The 21835-nt window shown below is 44.7% G+C and overlaps 2 protein-coding genes across 3 annotated transcripts in view; both read right to left on the reverse strand.

Moving 5' to 3' along the window:
- NECAP2 (NECAP endocytosis associated 2) overlaps positions 1-21835 on the reverse strand; it is a 69331-nt gene that overhangs the window by 36589 nt on the left and 10907 nt on the right. The window lies entirely within an intron of this gene.
- The window catches only part of SZRD1 (SUZ RNA binding domain containing 1), a 41753-nt gene that overhangs the window by 8994 nt on the left and 10924 nt on the right, over positions 1-21835 (reverse strand). The window contains exons 2-3 of one of the 2 annotated variants that reach the window (XM_029577747.1): positions 7186-7235; positions 3081-3332 (exon numbers count right to left, since the gene is read on the reverse strand). In XM_029577747.1, coding sequence (XP_029433607.1) covers positions 3081-3332; positions 7186-7235 — 302 coding nt within the window. Of the gene's footprint in view, positions 1-3080; positions 3336-7185; positions 7236-21835 lie in introns of both variants that reach the window. The other variant, XM_029577746.1, reaches the window with a different exon arrangement.

Raw genomic sequence — 21835 nt, forward strand, 5'->3', positions numbered from 1 at the left:
TTTCCTCATGGAATAGGTGGAAATACATCTCCTGTAGCACTTACTGGCTCTTGGTTCCACTTTGATAGTTGACGTAGGCTACCATTGTTGCATTGTCCAACATTACACGGACTGCTTGACCCTGGAGACTGTGGTTGAATTGTAGATACGCCAATCTGTCTGCTCAGGCTTCCAAGCAGTTGATGTTCCAGATGGCCTCTTCCTCTGTCCAATGTCCCTGAGCTGTCAGTTCCTGATAGGGAGCTCCCCAGCCCCTGAGGCTTGTGTCTGTTGTGAGGTCAAGCCAGTTCGAAGAGGACAGGGATACACCCCTACTCATACTCACCACAGGAGCAGAGAGCATATTCCCATTGGTAAGGAGAGGCAAATTGAATAGTCTTGAGATTGAGGGTTCCAACATGAGTGCTGAGGTGATCGCTTATGTGCCCTCACCCACAGCACTACCTCCAAGGTTGCCACCATCAAACCAAGAACTTCGATATAACTCCACGCTGTCGGGCCTATTTTGCTCATCAGCTGACACACTTGGGACATCAACTTCCTTATTCGTGTGGTTACCTTGCCCTGCTTGATGTCGAACCAGACTCCCAGATACTCCAAGGACTGGGAGGGCTTGAGACTGCTTTTGTCCAGGTTTATGTTCCCTCTAACTCCTTGCTGTTGAAGCAGAGAGCAATGATAGAGTTGCTTTAACAGTATGTAGGTTTATTGCTTAAGGGTACTAACTGCCATAACAGCAAGTTACCCCCATGAACTCTTCTTCAATTCCATTCTCTAATGTTAGGGATCCACAGTGTTTATCCCATGCCTCTGAATTCTTTCACTGTTTTCATCTTCGCCACCTCCTCCAGTAGGGCAGTCCAGGCATCCGCCACCCTCTCCGTGAAGAAATATTTCCTGACATTGGTTCTGAGTCGTCCTCCCTGGAGTTTCATTTTGTGAACCCCTAGTTCTACTGATTTCTTTCCAATCGAACAGGTTTGTCGAATGTGCATCATTAAAATCTTTCAGGTATCTGAAGGTCTGTATCATATCTCCCCTGCACCTCCTCTCTTCCAGAGTAAACATTCAGATCCTTCAGCCTCTCCTCATAGGTTGTTGTTTTTTTTTTTAATTAGCAATTTTTATTTAAGTCCAACAATGAAAACCAGAGGTACAGCAAAGCACCAAGCCTCCTCATAGGTCTTCTGATTGATATATGGGAAGCCTAACATGAAGACTTTGGCTCAGACTTTGGTTCACTCAGCTTTCCAGAACCCTTTGCTGTCTCTGGACTAACAAACTCTGGCATAAACCACCTCAGAGTGACCCTAGCTTTGATAAGACTCTGGGAGACATCTGGACTGCATTTGGAGCTGTTCCAATATGATGGAGGGTCATGAAGTCACAAAGAGCACATGGATGAGGCCATGTTCTCACAGAAAGACCGTCTCGACTGAGGGGCCCCAGTGAAATCAGAGTCCTGGAGATCCCCCTGAGATTAAGAGAATGAAAGACTGACAGGACAAAGAACTAAAAGAAGATTGACAGTAAGCGGCAGACATGTGGGTCTCAACTAGGCCTTAATTGGATCTCAAGGTGATAGGTGGGACAGGTTACATAGATTTTAGTTTATCTTATTTGGACACAAGACACATGGTATGTGATCCTCCCACAGAGTCAAGCACTTCGGGGATTGAGACTGTCTGATATCTAAAAAAAAAATAGAGAACTTCACTAATGTACGAGGAGAGTCATACAGTAGCAGTTTCATAAAGATGAAACTGCTACTCTATTTCCTCCCAGAGGTCCCCTAATTGCTTTTTATATGCAATAATAAGCTTAAATTTGTTTCTGCTAAATTTGGTATAGTACCTTTGTATTCATGGGGCAGCACAGTTAAGCTGATTTTAATGGCTCTACATGATACAGACCCCATACCATTTTGGTCGCTATTCTCTGGTCCATCTCCATTCTGTCTTTATTCCCCTTCATCCTCATGCATCCATGGCCTAGCCTTAAAGAAGCCGCTCAGCCCTGAAAATGCCCTTCACACCAAGAAATGTAAAAACCCATGGGGGGGGGGGGTCTGCTTAGACATCCTGCCCCACCCTTCTAATGCCTTTGTAGGGGGCCTGCTGTAAATCAAATTAACAAAAAAACACAACACAAAAAAAAAAAAACCACCAACTTTAAAAGGTACTGCAAAACCCAGACACTCCCCCCCCCCCCCCCTTTTAGAAAAATATGGCCTTTGTGGTCCAGTAGCCCACCCCCCACTTTCACTTAAAAAGACACTCTGGTAGTATAGTGGACCCTGATCCAATGAGGGCAAAGGCCTGAGACAAATGTCCGCCTTTAAAAAAAAAAAAAAAAAAAAAAATGGCCACCGCCAGCCTGACATCAGTGACTACATTTCAAGTAAGAGGGGGTCCACTAAACCAATAGGGAAGGGGCCATTTTGATCTAAAGGGAGGACTGGGGAGTCTGGCCTCCCGAGGCAGGGCTTTGTTGTACCTTTAGTCCTACTGATCCCTTAGATTGTGAGCCCTCTGGGGACAGGGAAATACCTACTGTACACCTGAATGTAATCCGCTTTTAAGTGCCTGAAAAGCAGAATATAAATTACTAAATGGACACTAAATCCCATTTCTTCTGTGTATCTGTATGAATTTCAGAACAAATAAACCTGTCTACACTTTTTTTTTTTTTTTTAAATCAAATATCAAAGTCTTATCAATAAACAAATAAGCAAAAAACACAAAAAGAAAAACAAAAAAAAACCTCATAATGGAATTTTAAGAGAAAGTAATTCCAAAGCCTAGTGAAGTGCGACTCGAGGCCCTGGAAGGCGGGGCTGGATTTAAGATTTTGGCACCCATAGGCAGAGAGCCATGGACTATGCCCCTTTGAAGCTGTGCCAGCAAATGGCCCTAAGGCAAGCCTGCATATTTGGTGCTCTCAAAATCTGGCACCCTAGGCACTTGCCTAGGTTGCCTCTGCCTAAATCTGGGCCTGCTGGAAGGCGAGGGAAGAGGTTTATCGTAGGTGAGCGAGCCGGAATGATCCCCCACACAGCTACTGCTCTTGCTGCCAGTTACCTGTCTATAATCGGCTTCTCCTGCTCCTCCTCTGCACTGGCGCTGCCCAGGATTCTCTTTCTGGCTTCTGCGTATTCTGCCTCTCTCTGTGCCAAAGATTTGACAGGGATCGCAGGCCTGCTGGCATTCGTGATACTGGCGACACCGTTACTCGTGGGTCTCCTTAGGATCCTGATCTGTGGAGGAGGACCTGCAGGGAGTGATTCGTCCTGAATCACAATTGGGATTTTTGGAGGAGGAGACTTTGATTTTCTGCTGATGTGAAAGACAGGAAAAAAAATATATAAACAGAAAGTACAGTAAAAAAGGAAAGTAGAGAAGGCAGAGCAGAGAAATCCATATTGTCCATTTACATTCAGCTGGCATGTAGTACACACACACACATACATACACACATACGCGCGTATATCTTCGGTTTCATGTGTTTCTCTCTCTAATAATTCTAGGTCAGGTTTTCATTCTGATTTTGCTGACATACTGTAGGATAAGCAAACAAACAGAAGTTAGCAGATAAGGACCTTTTGGTCCACCCTGCCTGTCATTTTCACCTGCTTGTGTTGCAACACATTGATGGATAAGCCTTGAGCCCAGCACTTGGCTGATTTTCCTGACAAGACACTGAGCCAAGAGCAAGCTGTGTCAGGTCATTCCACTCCCATCATGTATCTGTCTGCCTCACTCCAGTTATACCAGAGTCTTCCCTGGCTTAAGAGTAATTATAACAGTTCTCCTTTATCGTGCACTATCAACCACACTGTGCCTATATATCATGCACTGCCGGCACAGAACCAGCCAGCACTTTGTAGTTCGGGCCACACTCATGAAACCATTCTAGAAGAACGTTAAGATGTGCTGCTCTCCTGTCGGCAGTGACAAAGGGATAGAAAGACAAAGCGAGGGAGAGAGATGGAGGGATGGGGAAGAGGTGCACACATGCAACTGGTAAGAGTGGGAAGAGGAAGCATATCCCTTTTGACCCTTCCCTATCATAGGATAATCCTGTGACCTTGAACATAAGATAAGACTAGCCATACTGGGTCAGACCAAAGGTCCATCAAGCCCAGCATCCTGTTTCCAACAGTGGCCAAGGCAGGTCACAAGTACCTGGCAGGATCCCGAGGGGTAGAGAGATTCCAAGCTGCTTATCCCAGGAATAAGCAGTGGATTTCTGCAACTCACCTTAATAATGGTTAATGGACTTTTCCTCCAAATGCAGCTACACTAAAGGTGTTCATCACGTCCTCTGGCAACAAATTCCAGAGCTTAATTATATGTTGAGTAAAAAAATAATTTTCTCCTATGAAATTTCATTGTATGTCCTCTAGTCTTTGTATTATTAGAAAGAGCAAACAACCGATTTGTATTCACCTGTTCTATACTGATTTTATAGAGAAAGTTTTAAAAAACCATTAAAAGCCCATCTTTTCCAGCTCACATTTCAGTCGAATAGGTAACTATTATTAACCGGTACAGTGTGGTTTTGTTGCCATATGTTTTTCATGTCTTACTTGTAATGACTTTTAACCATTATGAATGTTTTTATTTTGTGTAAATCGCCTTTTTAGGCAGTATAGAAATCTTTCTAAATAAAGAACTTATCATTCTAGGAGAATTACCACATTCTAACAACTCATGTCTCTTGTTTCTCGTCTGCCCATCTCCATGCAAGGCTGATAGTGCAAGCCAGTTATCAATGTTTTTCATAGCTGCATCCTCTAGAACTGGAGATGTGGTTTCAGTAGTACCACAGTAATACAGCATTACCACCTTCTTCCTAATAGCAATCTCTCTCCTTGTACCTGAGCCTACCATGAGCCTTCCCCACTGCTGGCTACATGCAAGTCAGTCTGGATCTTAGATTTAATTACCTCACTTTTTCCAAAAGCGTGCTCAAGGTGAGTTACAATTCAGGCACTATAGTTATTTCTCTGCCCCAGAGGACTTACAATCTAAGTTGCATCTGAGGCAGTGGAGGGTGAAATGCCTTGCCAAAGGTCACAAGGAATCTCTTTTGGAGAAGCACGTTTACAACCCTGGCTTCTCAGCCTGCTGTTCCAACCACCAGGCTACTCTCCTTCACTCCAGATCTTTGCCCTGGATTACAGCACAGTTGCCAGATACTTGACCACTTTACAGCATCAGCTTTTCTGCGTGTCATCCCATTCCATTAGGATTGGATAAATGATGAACACGTTATAGAAGGGTCCATCAGAAATATTAACAAGTTCCACCCAGAAGTGATCCAGCCTATTTCCATGATACACACCACCACACCCACAGTCCCCACACATGACTGGATGCAAAGAAAAAAATATATACTGTTGTCAGAATCCTCATGTTTTCCCTGTCAACAGGACATCAAACTGAAAAGTTATTAGGGGAGAACACACAGAATTGGTGATCTCATAAGCTCTCTCCCTTCAGAGAGTAGGCGAAAAACTGGCGATATGTTCAGATTTTTGCATTTACTGGAAAGCCCTACTGCATTTTCTCTCTTGTTTGGGTCTCCCTTTTCCTGAACAAGACAAATCTAAGATGTCTGGGCTCTACAACAGTTATGCTCTCCAAGCAGCTGAAGCTACATCTTACCTGACAAAACATATCTTATCATATATATATTAGGGATGTGAATCGTGTCCTCGATCGTCTTAACGATCGATTTCGGCTGGGAGGGGGAGGGAATCGTATTGTTGCCGTTTGGGGGGGTAAAATATCGTGAAAAATCGTTAAAAATCGAAAAACCGGCACATTAAAACCCCCTAAAACCCACCCCCGACCCTTTAAATTAAATCCCCCACCCTCCCGAACCCCCCCCCCAAATAACTTAAATAACCTGCGGGTCCAGCGGCGGTCCGGAACGGGCTCCTGCTCCTGAATCTTGTCTTCAGCCGGCGCCATTTTCCAAAATGGCGCCGAAAAATGGCGGCGGCCATAGACGAAAAAGATTGGACGGCAGGAAGTCCTTCCGGACCCCTGCTGGACTTTTGGCAAGTCTCGTGGGGGTCAGGAGGCCCCCCACAAGCTGGCCAAAAGTTCCTGGAGGTCCAGCGGGGGTCAGGGAGCGATTTCGTACGGAAAATGGCGCCGGCCATACGCGTATGGCCGGCGCCATTTTCCGTACGAAAACGATTCGCGGCGGGAAATCGCTCCCTGACCCCCGCTGGACCTCCAGGAACTTTTGGCCAGCTTGTGGGGGGCCTCCTGACCCCCACGAGACTTGCCAAAAGTCCAGCGGGGGTCCGGAAGGACCTCCTGCCGTCCAATCTTTTTCGTCTATGGCCGCCGCCATTTTTCGGCGCCATTTTGGAAAATGGTGCCGGCTGAAGACGACAAGATTCAGGAGCAGGAGCCCGTTCCGGACCGCTGCCGTTCCGGACCGCCGCTGGACCCGCAGGTTATTTAAGTTATTGGGGGGGGGGTTCGGGAGGGTGGGGGATTTAATTTAAAGGGTCAGGGGTGGGTTTTAGGGGGTTTTAGTGTGCCGGCTCACGATTCTAACGATTTATAACGATAAATCGTTAGAATCTGTATTGTATTGTGTTCCATAACGGTTTAAGACGATATTAAAATTATCGGACGATAATTTTAATCGTCCTAAAACGATTCACATCCCTAATATATATATATATATATTTCTTCTAGGTAACAAGTCCCTCTGGCCTTCTCCAGTCCTGCAAGCCAGCTTGTGTGTCCACTGGAGTCTCACAGCAGAGCTCTCGCTCTGAGGTACGTGCCCAGGTCAGTGCATACGAGCTCTGAGCTATGCCTCTAAATTCTGGGTTACACGTGCACGTTTGTGTCGACCCTCACAAGCACACCCTACCAATTGGAGACAGATGTACAAACTGACCTAGGCACGTACCTCAGAGTGAGAGCTCTGCTGTGAGACTCCAGTGGACACACAAGCTGGCTTGCAAGACTGGAGACCTAGAAGAAATGGCCGTGGGCCCGGTGGGAGGGAGAGCAAGTTCAGGTGGGGCAGACGAGCATGCCGGGGTCAGCCTGAGGAGAGAAAGTGCTCAGCACTTCCAAAGTGACATGTCTTCCATGACTGAGGAGTAACTTCACCTTTAGCCAAGAATCACAAACCATGGAGCTGGCTTACCTTTCCTTTTGTGAGATCTTCAGTTTCTTTTCCAACCTTCTATCTATTTCCTACAAAAGAGAAAATGGGAAACCTCTCTCAGATTCCAGCATCCTACAACATGAGAGAGAGAGAAAAAAAAAAAAAAAAGCAACCCAGGGTTTTCAGCTCCATAAACTCAGCAACCATTTGGCACAATTCAGCATTATCTAACGAGGCAGCAGTTTGCATGCTGCTCAGTTACTTCATAACGCACACAATCTACATCTGATCATACCCCGTAAAAAAAACCCAAAAGCTTGAAAACATGATTGTGTGTGAAGCTTGATTTTTGGGGGTTTGTTTCCAAATACTGTTCAGCACCTAATAGCCAGCCTCTGCATGCTTACTGGGTTCCAGAAGGCATTGCCGTTTATGACCTTTAATCATCTACTGGGCTACACAGCAGGGGGATGCAGATTATAAATGGGGGAAAAAATATCCCAGACAGTGGAAAACATTTTTCTGCCAATGATACCACAATCTGTAACAGGAAGGTGTGGAAAACATGAGGAGGGATCTAGCAAAGCACAAGGAATAGTCTCTAAGGTCTGGCAGCTAAGATTTAATGCTAAAATATGCAGCGTAATGCATTTAGGATGCAAAAGCCCAAGGAAGAGCAGGATCTGGGGTGACTATTTGATGACCTTAAGGTGGCCAAACAGGTGGTAAAAGCCAGAAAGATGCTTGGCTGCATAGGGAGAGGATTGGTCAGCAGATAAAGGGAGGTGATATTGCCCTTGTATAGGTGCTGGGTGAGATTTCATTTTGGGAATTCTGTGTGCAATTCTGGAGATCGCACCTTCAAAAGGATATAACCAGGATGGAGTCGGTCCAGAGGGAGGCTACTAAAATGGTCAGTGGTCTTCGTTCTAAAGCATATGGGGATAGAGAAAGATCTAAACATGTATAAGGCGAGGTATGAGAGACATTTAAATACCTCAAAGGTTTCCATGCACAATGAAAAGGAGCTCTAGAACAAGGGGTCATGGGATGAGGGTGAAAGAAGGTAGATTCAGGAGTGTGAAGACAAAAACATTATCTGAATTCAAGTAAGCATGGGATAGAGGGGACCACTAAGGGAGTGATGGGAATTATAAAGCTAAATGACTATGAGCCTTCATGTTTCTATGAAGGCTCATAGTCCCAGAGCCTAGTAGTTGCCAATTCCAAGTGAGCTGGAAGCCACTTCTTAGCCTTCATTCTACCCATGGCAAACGGACAGCAGCACCCAGTGATTATAATCACATTTTTTTACATTAAGATCACTGCGGGGGGGTGGGGGTAAATACAATGGAAGAGTACTGCAGTAGTATTTAACTATAAAAGGGAGACTATGATAAAATGAGGAAATTAGAAAAAAAACAAAACTGAAAAGAACAATCCTCAAGGTTAAAAACTTGCAAGAGGGTGTGGACATTGTTTAAAATTTCCAACCTTGAGGCCCAGACAAAAAACATTCAGTGCATTAAAAAAAAGGATGAAGGAAAACCAAACGACTGCCAGCAGGGTTTAATAGAGAGTTGAGATAGGCAATTGAAGCCAAAAAAGCGACATTCCAAGAAATGGAAAGAGGACTCAATTAAGGAAAACAGGGACGAGCATAAGCACTGGCAAGTTAGATGTAAAAAAAGTAATCAAGCAAGCTAAGAGAATTTGAAAAGAAGCTTACCATAGAAGTGAAACAAGCAATAAAACAAGTTTGCATACCATAAATGGTATTTTCCGTATATAGCAGGATGTGTGGGTGACATAATCCAGTGGCACCAAATGGACCTCTTTGTTTTAACTAGTAGTGCTTTTGTTCTACCAAGCATGTGCAGGAATTCCCACATTAGTGTTATAAGCACCCTCAGTTGATTTTAGAGCTAATTCTAGCTAGATAGTTGACTCTCCAGGGAAGGCATTTAATATGGCCAATTCACCCTGCTGTCTATGGAAAACACTGTTTACAGTAAGCATACTTGCTTTTTCTGTCGATAAGCAGGGCTGAATTAGCCATGACACATGGGGAGTCCCAAGCTAAGACTCCACCATGGAGAGCAGACTACTGGGTGAACAGGCTACACAAAACTGCTTGTCCAACCTTATTGTCACTCTTTGAGAGACTGTTCAGAGGGTAAGGTGATGCAAAGGTGTGTACCAACCACCATGTTGCAGCTTTGCAGATTTCTTCAAGCAGTATGGCTCTAACTTGATGAGCCCTGATGGAATCTGTAGGTGTGTTAGCATATAGCAGTGCATGATGCAGTCTTTTAGCCAGTCGGACAATATTTGTTTGGCCACTGCTATGCCCAGCCTGTCAGAATCATAAGGAATAGCTGTGAAGCCTGATAAGGCCGAGTTCATCCTCTGTAGTAAGCCAAGGCAGATTTGGATGAGGTAACTGATTTGCCTTCCTTATTGATGCTGCCTCCCTCTTCATCACATGCTAGACAGGCACTCAGGTCTAATTCTATAGTTGCCCACACAATTTAGACCTGGAAGGCTTTTTTGCAAATGGGTTGACCTTAAATGTGGTTATCTTTCTCCAATGTGTTTATTGAAAGATAATCCTAGTATCTCTCTCTACGTTCCACGGGGAACTCGAGGACTGGGGGGGGAATATTGGCTTGAAATGTTTGGGCCAACTTTGGAGATTAAAATGAACGGGTTCCGTTTGAAACTCTGAAAGACCAATTTGGACTAATATATAAGAATCAAAGAGGCATGTTCTAAAACTGAAAGGGTGGTCTGACTAGAAAGACACCTTCCCAAGGCGGAAAATGTTCTAATGCTAGCCGAGAAAGCCTGCAAAAACACCACTAGGACTAGGGCACGCTCCATGAAACTAGCAACTGGCAGATTTAAAACAATGCATAGGAAGTATTTTTTCACTCACAGCAATCAAGCTATGGAATCCATTGCTGGAGGACATGATCAAGGCAACTAACATAGTGGAGTTCAAAAGAGTTGGACAAATTCCTGAAGGAAAAGTCCATAAACAGTTACTAGCCAGGACGATTTGGGAAAACCAGCACTTATCCTTGGAGTAAGGTACAAGAAACAGATTTAACTACTGGGCATCTGACAGTACTTGTGACCTGGACTGGCCAGAATTCTGGGCTCGATGGTCTGACCCAGCATAATGCTTTTTATGTTCCTGACTCATTAAAATTGTAAACCATTTTGTTTTGTTATTATTGAACAGCAGGATATCAAAAACAAATGCACCATGACTGCAGAGGACCCAGAGAACAAGCCAAGGTGGATAGAAAATAATATATATATTTTTTTTAAACAAACCTACATTTACAGTCTCATTAAAATGAATGCCTTTGTCATACCACATACACACAGGATTATCTACCACTCAAACATGGCTAGTCATTTCAGTTTTTCATGTCATGAAAATGAATCTGCTTTGTCCAATATTGGCCCATATCTACCAGCTATTGCTTCTAGAAAGAGCTGGGCTTTCAGTTTCTGTTTTTCAGCAGAACAAAGCCACACGTGCAAAGACAGGCTGGATAGGATTGTTACTCAGTGCATATGTGGTGGTGGAACTAGGCCAAGACAGATAATATAGGAAAGGGTGGCAGCGGATTAGAAAGGGAAAGAGAACGTGAACAGAGCAGGAGGTAGGGCAGATGCAGTGTGCTGGGTCACACTGAGGCCGATGTAATAAGGTGCGCTGAAGCTGTGGGCTTGTATGCACGTTTTTCTCACGCAAAGCCCTATACGGTTATGTAACAAGGGTTTTGTGCCTGGGGGGGGAAAAAAGCGCATACAAACGAGCTTACTGACCCATGTTTTTTTCTGTGCGGGTGCATGCTAAAGGCATGCAAAGGAGGCGATTAGCTATTCGTTTATTACACAGTGCCTTACTGCGCATCTGTACGCGCATGTCTTCACGACTACGCTGATTTGTGTGCGTAAATCATTTGCATAATTTTCTTTTTTTTTAAATCCCCCGGAGGTGCCAGCTTCAGCCTCACGCGGTGATCAACACTCACGCTCACAACTAGTGCCTGTTTCGCCGTGGGTCTTATTACATCAGCCCTAGTGTCTCCTGCTCTTGGGGGAAGATGGGGACAGGAGGAAGAGAGTGAGAGCGAAGAAAGTAAATATACTCTCTCCTAGATGTTGTAAAAATGCTCTGCTGAATTGTAAATTAAAAAGGTTTCAATGATCAGATCTGCACCATTCTTTAAAGAAATATGTGAAGCAGGGTCAGCAGGAAACTATTTAAATCAATCCTAGGGTGGGCTTCATACAACTAACTCAATGTACTTGTTTTCCTACCCATGAGGGCCACCAAGCAGGAAAGTCTGTAAAAATAAAAAAATAAAAAACAAAACACCAACATCTGCTCAGCAAAGAAAAAGGTAAACCTAGTGGGACTACTCATTTTAGTTCAAGTGAACTATCTATTCATACTAGTACTGCGGTGCTTTAATCTCCGCATCAGTTGCTCAGGGTAGGGCTGCCAAAGAAAGCTCTACATGTGTTTGTGCAGTGTATTTATAGCCCCTCTCAGGTTAGCCAGTACAAATATAATTCATCTTACATGTCATCTTTACCACGGCAAGAGGGCTGGGCAAACATCAGGAGCCTCTACAGCCCAGGCAAGATGATGAACTGTTTATCTGTGGCCTTCCACTTTAGTAAAGAGAGACTGGGGACAGCACCATGATCGCGTTTGCTATAAACAGAGCTGCGGGTCCAGATTCAGTTTACATCTTACCTCAAACTCGCTTATGCGGAAACAGTGCTAGCAACTTTTCCTTAAAATATTCATTTTCCTCTTTTGAGAATGTATGTAACCAGAGGAAAAGGGGAACAATTCAGATATAACAGTTTATTTGGTGAAGTGGAAAAGTTTCTAGAAAGCAAGCAAAAACAAACAAACACAGTTTCCCTTGCTGTCATCTCTGCACTGGAAAGGACTGGACTACTCAACACCACCAAAAGGTCCTAATTTTCAAATACTGTTTATGTATCAGGATTAGCTTGTACAACCTTAATGCCAACGCCAGGACTTTTCTTACACAAGGAGCAAACAAAATTGCAGAGCTGAGTGGTGCTTTGCAAAATAATCTGGGGCACAGGGACACAGAGCTCTTCACCGTCTAAGTTACTGGCCGAAATCCAACCTGGAGCAACAGGGACCCAAAAAGTTATCATCTGAACGTTAGCTGGCTGCTTACGTGAAATGAAGTTGTGGTCACAGTCCAAGCATTCATCACTAATCAATGAGATTGCAGAGGAGATGAAAACACAAACCAACCCCCAAAACTATGAGCAGAGAAACAGTTACACTAAGGTCAAGGCGTGCATCCTCCGTAACACAGCCACTGCCTGTAGCACTTCTCCAAGGAGTTAGAATCAAGGATTTGCTATCAATTCAGCAGATTCCGTAACTCAAATATGCTCAAGAGAGAGGCTACTAACCTGGGTTCCCACAGAACAAACATGAGTACAGGAAACTCTCCCACTATGGAACGAACAAGAGAGGAATGCCTAAATACACATGGCATTCAACACTCATCCTGCCTTCTAAAGGATTGTTTTCAGAAGAAAAAAAAGAAGTTTTCTTTGCAAGCTTACACAACAAAGTGCTTTATACAACACAAGTCTCCCCTCAGCTTCCAAACCTTGCTATTTCTTACCTCTGGCACTTTCTTTTCCCCTTTCCAGTATCCCATTCCCCTTTTCTATATTTGTTCTGGCAGAAGATATTATTACAGGTCTCCAGAACACCAGTCTCTCTAGTTTATATCCTACCTTTTCAAATAAAATACCTAAACCACTATACTTTCCCTGAAAACTGTCTGCAGCATCATCCTCGTTAGTCCTGGGGGAATTCCATGCAAAAAAGAAAACATGTAAAATTCTGCAAAATTCTACATACTTTATATATTAGTTAAAACAATATACATGAGAGTAAGTATTAATTTAAAATGTAATACTCAAAACAGTTATTAAAGATACAGTGAACTTCTAGGGAAATTCTGCAAGAGTGTCCCTTCCACACACTCTCCCCACTCCCCTGGCCAATTTGCCCTCAGGTTCCAACTCCTCCACCTGCCAGTATCTCTCCCCTCCACTTCTAGGCTCAACCCCTTCCATTCCAACTCAACTCCCATTCTTAGTACTGTCCCTCACAGAGGCTCCCTCTGTCCCTCTCTCACACACACACACACACACACACACACAGGCTCCCTTTCTCTAGTGCACATACACACCCTCATACAAGCTCCCTCTCTCTCACACAGACATCCCCTCATACAGGCTTCCCTCTCTCTTGCATACACACCCACACAGGCTCCCTTTCTTTTTCATGCCTACACCCTCACAGGCTACCTATGGCGCTCACACATACACAATCCCTTCACGCAGGGTCCCTCTCACAAACAAGCACTCTCACATACACACAATCCATTTTTACACACACAACCTCCCAATCTCTCACACACACATACACTCCTTCACAATCTCCTCACATAGGCTCCCTCTCTCTGGCAACCACAAACTCATACGCTTTCACTCCCTACCAGGCTCACAGTCTTACACACGCACACACACACACACACACCAGGGCCTTCATCTTCTCTACGAGAGGGACAAGCTCTGCGCGTGGCACACCGGGGCCTTCATCTTCACCAAATTCTCTGCAGAAAATGGCAATTCTGTGCAATTCTGCACTCCGAAGCAGTGCAGAATTCCCCCAGGACTATCTTATGCATTTCTCTTCTTTTAACAAGTGGAGCGGAACGGATAAATGTAAGTCAGTTGTTTACTCTTGCTAAAGGTACAAAGGCTAGGGGACATTCAATGAAGTTACTAAGTGATACATTTAAAACAAATAGGAAAATATTTTTTACCCTCATCGCACAATAAAATTCTGGAATTTGTTGCCAAAGGATATGGTGAAAGCTGTTAGTGAAGCTAGGTTTAAATAAGGTCTGGGCAAGATCCTAGAGAAGAGTCCATAAACCATTAAGGAAATCCACTGCTTACCCCTGAGATAAGCAACATGAAATCTATCAACCTTAGGGACACTGCCAGGTACTTATGACCTGGCTTGACCATTATTGGAAGCAGGATACTGGCTTGATGAACCTTTGGTCTGACCTAGGTCACAAGTGTCTACTGCCATCTTGTTTACAATGCATTGCCTGCTCATGACTCACAAACTGCTTAGTTCTTTTTCCTTCCCTTGGGTTAACTCATTATCAGGCCGATACAGTAAAGTGCGGCCGCGGTTACCCTGCTTCTAATCCGCTTTCTACTCACAATTTGGCCGTGTTAGTCCAACCCGCGATTCACTATCCCTTTTAACCCATCCTTACCGCTTTTTTAAATCAACGGGTAACCCTTTCCGCCCGCGGCATGTATATGAGATGTAAACGATCGGATTAGCTATTCCCCCCCCCCCCCCATTCAGTAACGTGCGCCCCGACTATCGCCTTTTTAACCTGCAGTTTAGCCGCGTCTTTAACCCGCTAATTTACCGCCTACCCCTAGACCTGCGTTAGAGGCAGGGGTAAGGGTAGATGGCAAACTTCCCCCCAGCCCCCCGCTCACCTGCCCTGGCTGCGTCCATGAGTGCTGGTCTCCGGGGCAGCCCCAGTCCTCTCTCCCCTCCTCCCGAACAACTTTAACCAAAAGAAAACCTAAAAACCTAAAATCCCCTCCTCCCGAAACAACTCGACATGTAAAGTATTGTGAATAAGTATAACCAAAGTTAACTTACTTTTTCTTTCAGCCCTCTCTGCCCTCTCCGGAGGCGCCACAGCTCCCCTGCCTCCTGGGGGCAGCCAGCGGCGAAAGTGGCTTCCAGCGGCCCCCGCCGGCGAAGATGGACGAACGCACGCCCGTAGTGCACGGGCGCTCAAGCCAGCGAAAGCACATTAACGGGCGTGTGTGACGTACACCGTGACGTCACGCACGCCCGTTCATACGCTTTTGCTGACTTGGGGGCCCATCAATTTGGGCGCTCTAGCCAGCGAAGCGTATGAACGTACGCAGTGATGTGTCATTTGAAATGACAGGTACCAGCGCACCCAGGATACTGTATAAAGCGCCTATACAGTAAAATGGATTGCGCTTCATGGACGCGGCTTGCATTTGCGGTATGTGATCAGAACCGTGCGTGCGGCAAACGAGGGTGCGCCCGGCACTGCCGCACTCTAACGCATCCTTACTGTATTGGCCTGTATGGATTTATCAACCAACGAAAAGCTTTAGGTCTCAGGAACGAGGCCTGTTGGAGGTGCCTTCAATAAAAACGGCTAAGCTAGCATTTACTAGAGAACGTTCTTTCCCTGTAGCCGCACGCATTTTATGGAATCCAATACCCATGGTCCCTGAGACTTGAGAAATATACAAAGAAATTTAGAGCCGAACTGAAGGCATATTTACTGAATCAAGTGTAAATTTGTTGATTATGTATGCTTTATGTAAATCGGTTAAAGCTTTTGCACAAAGCGATTCAGAAATTTTAATAAATAAACCAAGTATAGCAAATCTTATTTTCTTAAGCTTTGCTATTATATGATTTGTGCGCCTCATGCACCGTATCCTGGCAATCGTTTGCATACCTGTCACACTTTGCCCCTAATGTCAGTGATGTATGATTGTGTGCAAATAGTAAGCACCCCTGCTCCAACTGTATGCTTCAATGAATCTCTAACAAAAGCCGAGATCTTCTACATGGTTTGAAGTTAATCACAAGAACAAGACAGCCAAGTGTCATGAAATTAACACATCTTTCTGCAATTTTTAATGCAAAATAATTATTTGCTTATTTCAGTAATGTCTGACACGGTTCCGCACAGGAGACTTACAGAGTGCCCTGGAACGAGAGTCCTTGGACTGTCGCGTGGGTACGGGCTGAGTCCATGCCAACAGCAGGCGGACATGCCATTGCTGGGACAAAGTAGGCTTCCACGTATACCAGCCTCTTCTGCCGCAGGTTGAGACCTTGGGTTCAGAGGTCGGCAGAACTTAGGTGGAAGTCCACAACAGGAAGGCACTTTTGGTGCTACTTTTCCACAGTCTTAAGTGCCTTGCAGTTCTTGCCCCCTTCTCATGATTTCTTCCCACAAGTTTCATTAGAATTGATAAGAAAGTCATTATTCTGGAATCCAGAATAGACTTCAATGCTTTCCCCCCCCCCCACTGCTTTTAATGGCAAACAAAAACTAATGAAATGAATTATTTTTCATTTTGAAACTAATGAAACAAATTTGGATCCCAACACAATGAATGAACGAACTGAATCACAGTATGCAGGAAGTCGTTGGCCGTTACAAATGGTTTAAGCCCCCCACAGTGCTTTTAAAATTTAAACAAATGCACTATTGGCTACTTGTCATATGTTCTTTCATACTGGATTCCAATGTAAACCCCACATCTCTAACTACTGGTGAAATAATGATGTCCAATCGTTAAACTGGAAGAATTTTGGGATAATCATCAGAAAGAAACCTACTTTGTATGATGATATTCGTCTTCCTGATATTAAGTGTGAGTTTCTTCTTATACATTCAATCATTTATTGAGCTTAAAACACCGCCCATTTTGAGGAAGGGTTTCCAGGATAGATGACATTACAGATAGAAAATAATTCGCTAGTAGAGTAGGTTATAGTTTGTAGGCAGCTATATCTTTAAAACAGTAAAGCAGAAATCCTTGAGGTAACCAGGAGATTACATTAAACCAATTAGATGTCTGATCAAATGCCATGTTCAGTCCTTTTACAAGGAGCCAGCACTGAGCTCATGAAATTGTTTAAGCTCGCAGACTGATTTCCCTGCAGCCCACAGTCTTCTCGAAATGCAACCTTCATTTTATTTATTTAAATATGGATTGGCCCCCGTAACTTTGTTTGTTCACCGATTCCAATAAAGGGTTAAAAAAAAACGTAACCCCCATTTTTTTTTTAACCTTCTTGGTTTCTCTGACTTAATATCGCTAGGATATTAATCCGGAGGATGTACAGAAAAGCACTATTTTCTGCTTTTCTGTACAGTTTTTCAGGCTGCTCAGAGATTAACACCTGCCCTTGAACAGGCGCTAATTTCTGAGCGTAAAAGAAGCAGATCGGCCACACTTTTTTTTCCTGTGTCCCAGGCGAATGACTAATAGCCTCATCAGCATGCATTTGCACGTGATGAGCGCTATTAGTGTGTGTGTGTGTGGGGGGGGGGGGGGGGGGGAGTGGTTTGGACGCACTAAACCCCTTACTGTATAAGGGGGTAATGGACGCGCGTCAAACGCACGTCCAACCGTGGGTAAAACAGTGCGCTGAGCCGAGCACACTTTATAGTACCGGCCTGGTAGTAAACAGTAGTAAGACAGGATGGAAAAAAAAATCAGGTTAGGAACACGGACGCTCAATTTGCAAGTGACCCTTTTCCTAAGCCGTGGCTGTGTGCGGGTTAGGAAAAACAGACATCTCCTGGGTGCCCCATGTCATGGACATGCTAGGGATGCACAATTTAACCCTAGCACAGCCTTCTTAGCGCAGCAGCTCATTTGCCTTTGCATTGGGGCACCCAGGAGAGGGAGATGAATGTGGATTGAAAAAAACGTGCGCCCAGTTTGGATGCAGGTTGTTTTTTTTGTGCTTGGTATTGCATTAGCCCCATGGTGGAAGGGATGTGTCAGATAGCAAAAAACAGTGTTTCTCGCCTCTTTCCTGGGTCGGAGATAGGAGCAAGGATGCTTGTCCTTCCTGTGTCCAGCTTGTGAGGAGAGCAAGCAGGTGAAGGAGAAGACGAGCTAGAAAGACAAGGGCTAAAAAAGCAAAAGGAAAGCAGGAAGAAGGATTTGGGTAAACCTGGGAGTTTTGAGTTGGACCTTCACTCAGCATTTTTTACTACACTTAGTAGTGCCAGAAAATGGCTCCAGGTTCTTTTCAGGTCAAATAAACTGGGATTATCACTTTTGGTCAGGATCCAAAAGCAGGGTGTGAGCTAGGAGCCAAGGACAGTGCCTGGGCCTTTTGGCTGAGAAACCATACAATCTGGAGCAATTACTTCCTGTTTCTCCTCTACCACTGCTACAGGAGCTAGTGGGAGAAGTGTGACACCGTGGCAGCGAGGAAGCTGTGTGGGGTGGAGGCCCCCCCTCCAAACTCTTCACAAGAGTCTCAAGAGAGCCCCCCCCTTACACGCTTAGTGTCAGCTCTGCCACCCCATCCCCTTAAAGGACCTTTCCAAGGCAGAAGGATTAAACCTGTAAGAAAAAAAAAAAAAAAAGCTGATGCATCTTTCCAGCAGGCAGATGCTACCAACAAGGTGGGTTTCTTCCTGTTTCCTGCATGGCACTTTGATGAAAGCACCTGGCTGCAGGACAATCCATGGTAGTATCATGTGGATCAGAAAATGCTGATTGAACTAACCCTGGGGAGTGGCAGAGTCTGGCACTGTCATTTTCTTTTAGCTAGTGAAATCAGACCCGAAATTTCATGCCCTAGTCACAACATAACAAATGACAGCAGCTAAAGACCAATCAGACCATCCAGCCTGCCCGGTTGTCTTCTTCTGAAATCAGGCAGCCTGAAATCCTCTCTGTATGTACACAAAGCGGCCTGCGTAGGAGTCACTCCCCAGGGAACAGAGTCATGTGAGCAACATATTCAGAGTGGCAGTCAAAACATAGTAAATAGTTTAAATCCATTTTCACAGATAAATTCCTGGGTTTCTGCAGTTTAAACTGACTTTCATCCTAGTTTCATAAATATTCCTGCAGGCCCGACACTCAATAGAAGAGAAGGGAGGCCAGAGCTCCGCTGGAGAGAGACGCAAGAGTTGCCACTGGGGAGGAAGGCCAGAGCCACCACGGTGGAGGGAAGCACAGGAGACTGTGTCCTGCTGGGAGAAAGGAAGGCCCAGTGGGTGGGGGTGAAGAAAAACGAGGGACACCCGAGGGGCTGATGCAATGAAGTGCCCCCAGCTTAGTGCACAGGTTTACGTGCGTTTTGGACGTGCTAGACTAGCACCTGATGCAATAAGGAAATTAGCGCTTCCAAAACACGTGCGGTTAGCGCTCATCACACGTAAATTGCATGTAGATGAGGCTATTACCCCCCCCCCCCCCCCCAAATTGCAGAAAATTTCTGGGCACCCAAAGCACACTTTCTAACCTGGCAAATTTAACTCCAGCCCTGGAGGTGTCATTAAGTCAATGTGCGAGTCAAGGGCACAAGGGAAATTTAAATAAAATATTGTCCTCTCTGGTTCCTCCTACTTAGTATCGTTCTGATATGTAAACACTGCAAGCAGTAGATTTAAGTGACTTGATGTGTATAAATACATAAATAAATATATATCCCGATGCACAATATACATGTTCCAGGCCATTGTGTGTAGATTGGACAAAAATCTACCTAATGCGGGATAAAATAGATACTCGTATTGAGTGCCCGATCCATTTGAGCCCAATCCTTCCCCAGCGCATCCTTTTTATCGCAGCCTCTCATTTTAAATATTGCACTGGGCGCGCAGGAGATTTGGCTGTGCGAGCATCTTATTGCAGCCCCCGCCGGGGGAGGGGGAAAGAGGGAAGATGCTGCTGGGAAAGCAGAAGACAGACCCGGGTGGGGGGGGGGGGGGGGTGGACATGTGGGAAGAGAGGACAGGTTGCTTGACAGAAAGAAAAGGTCATTACAATTTTCAAGTAACCCTGTCAATGATTTTGAAACTACACAAGGTCTTTACATAAAGAGCTTGGGAATCTCTGCTCTAGGATTGTCATCTGAAAAATGTATACAAATATATAACCCCCCCTCCCCGTTTTACTGCCTTGATTTCTGCCTACCAAAATAAGCTTATGTTTACCCAGAAAGCTGGGTCATCCCCCCCCCCCCACTGGTTTTCTTCCATTTTTGTCATTTGTTGTAATGAACCATTAATAAATTCCCAGGAAAAAATACAAAACCCAAGAAAACAAAGAATAAATCAGATTATTATGATGCCTCAATACAGATCTATGGTGCTTCATCTGAAACAGATATAGCAGAAGTGGAAAACGTAGAACAAGGGCAACAGAAGTAAAGGGGTAGGAGTCTCCCTTCATAAACGAGTCAGAGGTGGTGGTGGGCATGCAATGAAATCCCGCATGTGGAGGAACAGGCTAGGGTTACTTAACCTTTCAAACGGTAGTAGGACCAGGGGCCATGCAAGGAAAGAGTCTTTTTTTTTTTCAGTTCACAAACAATAAGATGTGGAATGTGCTGCTGGGGAATGTGGTCAAGGTTTATACAGAAGGTCTGGACACCTTGAGTAACTGGAGGTCAGGTCAATTAATTATTAGCCAGGCAGATAGGGAAGGGCCACTGTCAAACACTGGCTAGGTGAGCTGGAAGGGGGGGATTACTATTTGGGGCGGCAGACAGGCCATGCATTGGTGTGAATGAGAGCCCTTGCCGCTGGATCCCAGACCCAATTACAAATGAGCTGGAGGGGTGCACCCGCACGGAGAGAGGAAGGGGCAAGGAAGAGGTGGGGAGGAAATGCATTCATCTACCTCCTCCCCATCCCTATAAAAGCCAAGTCATTGAGGCAGGAATACAAGGTGAAGATTTCACCCCTGGCAAATTAATCCTGGAGAGATTTTTCAAACCCCGGTTACAAGAAGTATCCAAAATTATGCATGAGCTTCTAAAGTCAACAAAAATCCAGCTCACAAACACCAATACAACTACTAGAACTCTGTTCCACAAGCCCCGATTCAATAAGATTCATGGTTTCAAAGACCGGAAGCAAAGGAAACCAGATACTGTGTGCAATGTGTGCCAGCTCCTACCCTTTTTCAAAACCAGTGGCAGAGATTTCTAATAGCTTAACAGAATCCAGGACAAATATCAGCAAAGACCATTACCACTGACCTGGTTTAAAACAAGAGCAGACAAGAACCTACCCGAAGAAACCAAAGTAATAAATGAATACAACAACATAAAGAGGTGCATGCAATTCTGATTAGTCAAGTCGCGTTATACGATTAAGCATATTACAAAAATACCATTAGCATTTCTATACCTCATTTCATGCAGGATACCAACCTTCAGAAACATACATGCAATCACTGGGAGCAGGCGGACACTTCATGATAGCTTTTGAGAGGAAAGTTGTAATGCCGCTGCTATTAAATAATTCAAGTTGAAGAAGCTAATGAGTGGACCATAAGGGGACTTCTGAGTGTCAGGGCGGAATCAGTCTCTTGAATTCATTCCTCTAGTCTTAAAGCTTCAGTTTAAAGCTGAGCATGTATCACATACCAGAATACCTCAGGCTAGGAGCTGGAACAGGACCCAAGCAGCTGGTTCTTAATGTTCACAGCAGAAACGGACTGTGCTGCTAACCCAAGCAGTAACACGTAAGAACAAGAATCGTTTAAACCTTCGTTCAAAATATTAAAAAAAAAAATCCAATCTTTCTGTAAACCATGAAATCACAATACCGTGCGCTGCGGTCAGCACGTGGTTCAACGCGTGTTTTGGACACACCCAAAGCCAAATGGGGATTAGCGGGGCCAAAATGCACGTCCAATCAAGCGTGTAGCTAAGAGTGCTCATCAGGTGTAAAGTACATGTAGATGAGCGCTATTGGCTAATCCCCACGATGCAAAAGAATTTCCCGCG

The sequence above is a fragment of the Rhinatrema bivittatum genome, chromosome 15, assembly GCF_901001135.1.
Source record: "Rhinatrema bivittatum chromosome 15, aRhiBiv1.1, whole genome shotgun sequence".
Classification (NCBI taxonomy): domain Eukaryota; kingdom Metazoa; phylum Chordata; class Amphibia; order Gymnophiona; family Rhinatrematidae; genus Rhinatrema; species Rhinatrema bivittatum.